Consider the following 10,000-nt stretch of genomic DNA (forward strand, 5'->3'; position numbering starts at 1 on the left):
GTAAATTTTAAGGAGAGAGAGAGAGAGAGAGAGAGAGAGAGAGAGAGAGAGAGAGAGAGAGAGAGAGAGAGAGAGAGAGAGGGTTAAGCATAAAAAATTGTAGATAAAAATAAGGATTCAATTAAAACAAACACTATTTTAGAAATATTAAATCAATCTTACAGGGAGACGTTATAAAGGAAATAAAACATTAGTTCGTCCACTTACCTGACGAAGTTCCGTAGCCAATCCAAGAACTAAATCTGTTCTAAGCGATGCCATGTTGTTGACTGTTTCGGTCTCCGCTGTGCCTTCCACCGCGGAGAATATGGCTGCCCCCGCCACCCACCAAGCTATGACCAAGACCAATAGGCCAACCTAAAAGGGTGTTAAGTATTACGTACAGGAAGGGAGCGATACTTGAAAATAAAGGAGGCTCCTTAGAGTAGTGAAAGTCATCCTTAGCTGCATTGAATGATCACCCAAATTTATATGAAACAAATATTACAGCAATTTTCTACTCTACGTTAAATGAGAAACATCACCAAAACGCATTCCATAATTCAATTTAAACGAGAATCATTATACAACTTTAATAATCAGAGCCTCAGTATCGTATAAACTTCTTTCCCCACCGTTATCCCTACATTAAGGGGTCGGTTGCCTAATGAGCCCTCTTCAATGGCATCCTCTTCTACCAAGCTTTTTCTCTCCATATCATCCTTCATCTTATCTTGCTATCTAATTCTATGCCTCCCTATCATCCTTCATCTTATCTTGCTATCTAATTCTATGCCTCCCTATCATCCTTCATCTTATCTTGCTATCTAATTCTATGCCTCCCTATCATCCTTCATCTTATCTTGCTAATAATTCTATGCCTCCCTCTCGATCTTCTCCCTTAACAGGTTCCTCCCAAGCCCTCCTCACTCCCTCCCCAGTACCATATAAAAAGTACTAAACAAACTTCACAAAATATAACCAACAAGATTCTGTACAGTTCTGAATCACCTGAGAAAGAAGAGCTCTAGTCGCAAAGCTGAGGGATTTGCTTCCGAAGGTGACGTCGTCCAGCCCACGGGTGGTGGGCGTGAGGAAGAGCCTGTAGTGCCGAGGGCGAGGATCCGGTGGGTCGGTCCTCTTGACCTGTATGCCTATGCTTCGACGGCCGCAAGGGAAGAAGTGACAGGGGCAGTTGCAGTAGCGAGGATTGTGGGGGTAGGCCGTCTCCAAGCATATCCTGCGGAGGGGGGGGGGGGAGGGGGTAGTCAGTGTTGCATTATGTGGATCTCTTCTTTTAATTACCATTTTAATAATGTAAAACATTCTGATGATGAACTTTTTCAATGTCATTTTGGTAATTATCATTTTAATGATATTGATAACATAATTCGCATGGATTAAACCACAAAGACCATTAAGTTATTAAGTGATTCATCACTGACCCTAAATTCGATAGGTTACAAATGAACATGGACTGCTCCAAAAAAAGGTCACACACACACATACACACACACATACACACACACATATATATATATATATACATATATATATATATCATATATATATATATATATATATATATATATATATATATATATATATATATACAATACATACATACATACACACACACACATATATATATATATATATATATATATATATATTATATATATATACACACACACACACACACATATATATATATATATATATATATATATATATATATATATATATATACTTACCTCAATGAAGTGCATGCAACACTTGTTGCAACATTCAGTGACCTTATTGAATGTTTTGATATATTTTCATGTACACTATACCACTGATATAAAAAAAACACATAAAGAAGACAAATCAAGAGCGACATGAAAAGTTGAAAGCATTTGAAACTTCCTCTTTTAAGAGTTTATTGTCTTTCCTAAAGACAAATCAACATGAAAAGAAATAAAGTAAATAAGCTAATCCTGAGGACATCAATAATTAATCACATAATCAGAGTAGCAACGAATATTTCCTAATAAATATAATTTTAGACTGTGGGCACTTCATTTTGGCTATTTAAGATCACTGCAGAAGTACTAATATTTTCAATCCTTTGTCTCACCTGAGGCGGTTGGAAGGCAAACCTGGTGGAGTTCTTGAGAACGTTCGAGTATTGAGAACTGACGCTAGGTGGCCGTGATGGATTCTCGCCAACTACCTAAAAAATAATAATGATATATTTCTAAGTATTCATACAAGAGTCATAGGTCTGTTACCGTATCATTTTGGCTGTGCTTAGTTTGATTAAATTCTGAATGGTTTTCGTTTCTTCGTGAAATTGGTCAGTGAACACTTACTGGTTTATTGGATTTTTTAAGATTAACGAATATTTTTTTTATTATAAAGATGATTAAGTAAAAACGTACAAAATTAAATGAATGGCATATAGGCTGTTATCTAATTATGGATGTGGTCAGTACATATGAATTAGGTTACTAAAATTGAAAAAATAAAATATATAAATAATTCATGTTCATATGAATTAAGCTACTGAAATTGAATAAACATATAGATAATCTATGTTCATATGAATGTCCAGTTGTTCAATATTCTCATATTGTGAAATTATTACCCCAAAATAAATGGATGTTTTCTCTGGGTAAACAAAATCTAAAACCCATTTGCCTCCAAGTAACATGTTGGAGTTGAGGGAATGAAAGCCTATTAGCCTACAAACATGTTCTATAAATGTACAAATATCGTAGCTTTTATTTTCCTTCTAATTATTGTTTTGCTTAAAAATATACCTATGATGGATTTTGTAACATTTCCACCCATCTTGAGCAAAGGCCTCTGTTACATGTATGACCAACGCTTTTTTTCTAAACATACAGTGTACATAAGGATCAGCTAATCGTCCTCAACAAAACGCTAATAAGTTAGAAGATTATAAATGAATAGTAAGCATTCTATTCTTAATACTTGGCCTTCAACAAAATGCATCACCATATCATGGCAAGGGTAAGTCAAGTCAATTTTCAAATTGGATTTTCCCTTCATTGTTTAATTATCTTTCCTGTCATATATATATTTGTGTTCTATGGCAGTTATGAAATTGATTACATTATAGACTTTTCGTATTACCAGGTTCAGTAATCTCTTTTTTTTCACATTATATTTGGAAGTTATGTAATTTTCATGTTTCGGTCGTTCCTTTCCGAAATTCTGAAGTTATATTTCTTAAATGAATATCAGACTTTATTCTGTATTTTTAAACAATATTCTTCAACGTAAGTCTTAACTCATTCCGAAGCTATTGAGTAATCCTTTGTGAAAGAGGGTTATATTCCCTTCTGTATTTAGAAGATTTTCTTAAATGTGAGCCAAGTTTTATCCAGATTGAAAAGAATTTCGGGGGATTATGCTTCTTGGCCCGCTGAAATGCAAATGTATTTACCTCAGTATCTAACCCAGTTGAATAGGAAAACAAATTGAAAGGAATTAAATACGTTATAAAGATATACTTCTGTCCTCGAATTCGTGGCTTTTTTAAATAAAATATTCTATTTTAATTTGTGAATATGAAACTGAAGTGTTCTAGCGTTATTCTTAATTGATGATATCTTTCAGTGACGAAATCTAAAAGTTGTTTTAGCAATATTATATGCAGAATAATACTGTACACAACAATAGAAGTCCACTCTAGTTTCATGAAGAGTATCTAATAGTATCCAAGCACTATTTCATAAAGGATATGTTATCCTAAGGTGATCTTGGAGGACCTCCTTAGCGTAGGAAACGGTTTCTAGAATATATCCTAGTACATCTATACAGGATATAGTATCCTTCAAAAATTCTGTCTTGCCTCCTTAGTTTGAGGGTTGTGGTGGCCTATTGGAAACGTCCCTGCCTTGCAATATGCTGGATGGGAGATCGGGTCCCGCTCAAACTCGATAATTTCTTGTAGTGTCTGCAACCTCACCACCCTCGTGAGCTAATGATGGTGGGTTTGGGGGAGCCAATAAGCCTATCTGCTGAGTCCTCAGTGGTCATTGCCTGGCCCTCACTGGTCTTAATTTGGGTGAGGAGGCGGCTAGGGCATTGTCCTGTCTCGAGGGCATTGTCACTGTCCCTTCCCTCTACCATTCATGAGCAGCCTTTAAACCCCTTTCACAAGCGTCCTATCGCTATTTTATAAACAAAACAGTATCCTTCGACTCCCGGAACGAAAGTGGATATGTCTAGAGTCCTTGCATGAAGCGTTAGGCAAAATGGAAATCGGCTATGAAAAAAAATACTTGCTTCCTCATATAATCTTGTGACAGCGGATTCCCTTGGGAAACAGTGTTCGATTCCTTCCTTACCGTCCTCGTCACCGTATTCGCTGTCGTTTTCTTGCTGGGTTAAACGTTCAAGAAAAGCATAGTAATAAATCATCACTAGTCTAAAAGCCCTTAAATTTAGGAAACATTATTACAACCATTACTGATACAGCTATTTTTCAACACTTGTAAACATCTGAGTCGAACAGGTATGATTCCACAAGTGATAGTGACTAAATGCGAGAATAATTTGGCATAAAGAAAGTAAAAATATGTAAGTAAATCTGTTTTAGTTTTTGTCTGTGAAGCTAAAAATATTTTAACCTACCTTGAGTAAATTTGACACTTTTTTTTTTTTTTTATTCAATGCTTGAGGTGGGTCTTTTCACACATACTAAGTAACTGTTATCCAGCTCGATGAAATTTTTCAAATTAGATAAACGAAATTAACTCGTGTAATTTAAAAGACAGACAGAATGATTGACTTTATGTAACATGGCGTCGCAAAAAAAAAAAAAAATAAATAAATAAAAATGCATCAGGTGACAGTCCTAAAAAAAGGATTCCTTTTGAATAATAGGGAAAATGCAAAATATTAAAGACAAACAAGCATAAAGAGACAAGAGAAGAGCAGCAACACGATATTTTTTAAATGAGAAACCTTAGTTTAACCAAGATCTATTCTACAGACCTTGAGTTAATTGTCCCTCTATAATCTATAACAAATGCCTATCAAACAGATACCATTTTCTTTCTGATATTGCATACTCAAAATAACCAGTAATGAAAAAAAAATCATGTTTTTTATTAGGATGTTGAAAATGGTCGATCAAATAAATGGGAATGCTACGCAATCAGCGTCAGAGATTAGATTTTAACATTTCAACTTTGGAAAGCTTAAAAGTTAATATATTAAAGTCATCAACATAGTCATTGGAGAAATAAGATCTATAATTGTCTGCTTATAACATAATACAAATGATATATCTGAAAAGAATCAGCTAAATGAAATAGTTAAGATATTACTAGTAAAAAAATATAATGATTAAATTTTGATTTATAATTGTCTGCTAATAACATAAAACAAATAGACTGATCTGAAAAGAATCAGTGGGATAAAATAGTCAAGATATTAATAGTAAAAAATATAATGATTTAATTTTGATTTATAATTGTCTGCTAATAACATATACCTGATCTGAAACGAATCAGCTGGGTAGAATAGTCAAGATATTACTAATAGAAAATATAATGATTTCATTTTTTCCATGTAAAGTTTTCGTTCCAGCAATGCAATATCAAGATTGCTATTATCACTGTTACTAACAACCTGCCCAAGTTCTCAACGATTTCCTATTACATGCCTTAAAGCTGTCAGTTTACTGACAATTATTTCCATTAACCTGTCACTGAACACAAAATAGTTATAAACCGATAATATTTATTCATGCAATGGAAATACAGCTGATACAAATGAAAACTTATGAATTATGATAGTCACTAAACACTTAATTATTACCATTAATAATGTACACATGATATTATGTAGGAGCGAAACTGATACGATGAAATAACTAATGGAACTATATCGAAAACCACTGAAGGGTTCACCAACTCATGATTGAGCAACAATGTCTTAAAAGATAAACATGCATATCTGCTGAAGACACTGAAAAAGCAAATGAAATGGCTGAAAGAACATGTACTGGAATATGTGGAATTCTTAACGTATATAAATGAATAAGTTTCCGAACGAATGTCCAGTTCTTGATGCTGAAATTTGAAGTAACTGAACAAAAAAAAAAAAAAAAAAAAAAAAAAAAAAAAAAAAAAAAAAAAAAAAAAAAGATGAATGCGTAAATGTTACATTTCTTTAATATTTATGGAATCAGAAAACCATATTGAAGATAAGTGAATATATAATTTGCAATGATTTTCCTATAAGGACAAGTTCGTTTGCATAAACACGGGCAAACAAATCTGCCATTTTCCATTAAACAATAAATGAATGAGTAATTAATATAACCTGGAACTTGAGAATTCTTGACTGTTGTGTTTGGGAATTTGTTTTCCGCATCTAAAGTAGGTTTGCTAATGATATGACCAAAAATATAAAAAAAGATTATTATATGAACTAAGCTACATGACATTAGAGAGAGAGAGAGAGAGAGAGAGAGAGAGAGAGAGAGAGAGAGAGAGAGAGAGAGAGAGAGAGTTAGAGAGAGAGAGAGAACATATCAAACTATCACTAAGTGTACCTAAATCTAATTAAGCTAAGTGTATAAAATAGCCCAACCAGGTGAAATGAAGAGGGTAATCAAGAGCTACAGGTAGCTGTAAAGAAGCCCTGGTTATGATACCCTAGGCACCTTCATCACGAGCTGGGACTCTCGCAGGTCGGAAACTCGGTCGAAGGAAATTAAGTCAGACCAGGATACCATAAAGCTATTTCTTTCCTTATATTTTCGTTTTATGCAGCAATTTCTTCCGTAAAAGAACTTTATTGAATTAAATTGGACGTTTGTTAAAATTCATGTATATGAACAGAAAACCTCAAATTAATCAATCAATCAATTATTCATCTTTGACTGTGACTTGCGGAAGCGCAATTATTTTGTATAAATACAGACATTATATATATATATATATATATATATATATATATATATATATATATATATATAATTGTATATATACTGTATATATATATATATATATATATATATATATATATATATATATATATATACATATATATATATTTATATATATTATATGAACTCCACCTGCACTTATACAAGAATCCTCACAACAACAAAATAACAACAACAACAACAACAACAATAATAATAATAATATTAATAATAATAATAATAATAAGTAAAATAGCTTACCTCTGGTTCCAAAAACCTGACTCTCTTCTCCATGTCGTTATCCCAAACAGGCGTATTGCAACGAGTGGACATGGGCGTGGGAGCAGCTATAGGGCGGTCGTAAAGAGGAGGGATGACGGGCGGGATGAAGTAGTGTCCACGGGCGTCCATGTCGTATTCGTAGTATGTCTCATCGAGTTCGTTATCACTAACCTAGAGGGGTAAGGGACATAGGGTAATGAATTAAGAGAGAGAGAGAGAGAGAGAGAGAGAGAGAGAGAGAGAGAGAGAGAGAGAGAGAGAGAGAGAGAGAGAGAGAGAGAGAGAGAGAGAGAGAGAGAGAGAGAGAGAGAGATGGTACTTAATTCGTTGCTAAGTGCAAAAATGGCATTTTGTAATTTTAGGGATCTTGTCTATGTCTGAGATTTACTGTATATGCAACATAGAGTAAATATGACAATAATGTAAGAGACGTTGCAGATAATTGGCACTGATTCAGGATAATGAAGAGAAATTGAAGAACCCAGTAATAGAACTTGAAACGAATTTGGAAGAGGAGAAACATATGACTGAATGTGAACAATTATAATGTTAAGAAGTGAAACCAAGCAGATGAAGAGATGAAAGTTAATATGCAAGGTAAAAGAATAGAAGCATTTGACCCATGTTTGGGATTAATTCTAATGCATGACAGTAGGATAAGAGAATAGAGAATAGGCGTCTCAGAAAGGATGAAATAAGAAAGGAATCAGTGAATATGCAAAATGTGGGAAGACACTTGGACTGCTTAGGAAAGTCGAAGTGGGAATCTATGATGGGATTAATGATTCAACTGTCCTTTATAGAAGTGAGGTATCCGTATGGAATACGAATGAGAAAAATAGATTAAATAGCTAAAAATGCTTGCATGGTATATAAGGAATAATCAGAATACAAAAGGTGAAAAATCTGGAGATTCATAAAAGAATGTTAACAAATACGTAAGGCTGGATCAGTATTTAGAGATAGTTTGGTTATATGGAAAGAATCGATTCAGTGGTTAAAAGTATAAATTGTGGCGGTGGACCTAGGGAATGGAGTCGTAATATTCACGATTCTCTAGTACATGTGGATATTCTTTCCATTGAAAACACAGAATCCAAATTTTGAAAATAAATTAAAAAATCTAGTTCCACCACTTTATCTGAATTCGTCCGATACCATATGTAATCATAATCTGCATACTGTTGTTTATTATTCAAATGCTGTACATGCACAGAACCTGAAACAAATTCTGATCATTCGTGAGAGTATGATTGTAAATCGCTGGGCAGGAACTTCTCTCACCCCAGTTAGAATCCAACCGAGGTATCAGACTCTCGTCATTTTATTTATCTGTCCGGATTCAACATTTCAGAAAATGCCTAATCAACATATATTAGCGAATTGAAAAAAATAAGTTCATTGTCTGGATCCATTGTGCTAGTATAAATCTGGTGGGTGTGTGTGTGTGTGTGTGTGTGTGTGTGTGTGTGTGTGTGTGTGTGTGTGTGTGCAGAATAGGTATATTATTATTCATAAAGAATCAGCATTCCTTAATTAGAACACTCACGAGACCATACCTGAGCAGGTAACATAGTTGCTGGACTTGCTGCGGGCGTCGTCTGTGCCTGGGTATGAGAGCGGAGGAGAGGATGGCCTGGTGCTGATAGGCGGGAAGCAGCTGATGTCGGGCGTGAAACAGCTGATGGTGGGCGTGATGCAGCCGACTGCGGCCGCGACGAATGGCCCGAGTGGCCATTGCCTCCCCTCATGCCCATTGCTCCGAAATCCCCTGCGAAGTCGAAGAATGGTCTTAAGATGAGGAGGATTATGTTAGCTTTAATTCTTATGAGGATATCGACATTAGAGTTGAAAAATAGAGGTTTTAGCTGTACAAATTATAATATTTATTGTTATTATCAATGATAATAGTAAAAGTAACAGAATTATCAATGGTCATAGTAAAATTAACAGAAGTTGAGAATTTCAACAGCCATCATCCTCATCTTCATGTTCGTGATTGTAGCAAGACAACTGAATTTAGATGAGATATTCATATTCATCTTGTTTGAGTAGTATCAAAGATTCATTAGAATTTATCTTATTACGACTCCGTGTAAAAAATTATAAGATATTGAGTTGAAGTAATTTCGTGAGTCTATTGAAACCAGATGGAACGTTTAGCTTAGGAACTTTTCATATTAAAACACTAATTTGCAAATATGTACATCAACTGACATACTAGCTTCTCTCTCTCTCTCTCTCTCTCTCTCTCTCTCTCTCTCTCTCTCTCTCTCTCTCTCTCTCTCTCTCTCTCTATTTATATATATATATATATATACATATATATATATACACATATATATATGTATATATATATTTTTATATATATATACACACATATATACATACATACATACATACATATATATATATATATATATATATATATATATATATAAAATAAAAACAAGACAGAAAAAAACTATAATTCTGTGGGAAGCAGCTGAGAACAATTAAGGCAGGATAATAATGTACATGGCAATGAATGATGACGGAAAGACACGGAAACTCTTTTTTTATAATAATCATTTGTCAGTATATCTAGTAAAAGTGAGGCTTATTTATGGTTAAGGAACATTCCCTAACCGACTTAAGGCCTCTCTGGAAACTAGACTCTATTATACATTCAGTCCACGTGATTATTCATGAATTTACTTCAGCGTCCTGTGCATTCATTTGGGAGTATTGAGATTACGTCACGCACGGAAGCTAGGCATTTTTATTTTATTCATTAAATAAATTTCT

The 10,000-nt window shown here is 34.0% G+C and overlaps 1 protein-coding gene across 1 annotated transcript in view; it reads right to left on the minus strand.

Annotated features, from left to right (window-relative positions):
- The window catches only part of LOC137642713 (uncharacterized), a 181,181-nt gene that overhangs the window by 5,534 nt on the left and 165,647 nt on the right, over positions 1-10,000 (minus strand). The window contains 6 exon segments of the mRNA XM_068375517.1: positions 208-357; positions 991-1,197; positions 1,199-1,219; positions 2,099-2,194; positions 7,193-7,384; positions 8,773-8,984. Of these exon segments, the coding sequence (XP_068231618.1) occupies positions 208-357; positions 991-1,197; positions 1,199-1,219; positions 2,099-2,194; positions 7,193-7,384; positions 8,773-8,984 (878 nt within the window).

This window comes from Palaemon carinicauda, chromosome 6 (genome assembly GCF_036898095.1).
Source record: "Palaemon carinicauda isolate YSFRI2023 chromosome 6, ASM3689809v2, whole genome shotgun sequence".
Lineage (NCBI taxonomy): Eukaryota > Metazoa > Arthropoda > Malacostraca > Decapoda > Palaemonidae > Palaemon > Palaemon carinicauda.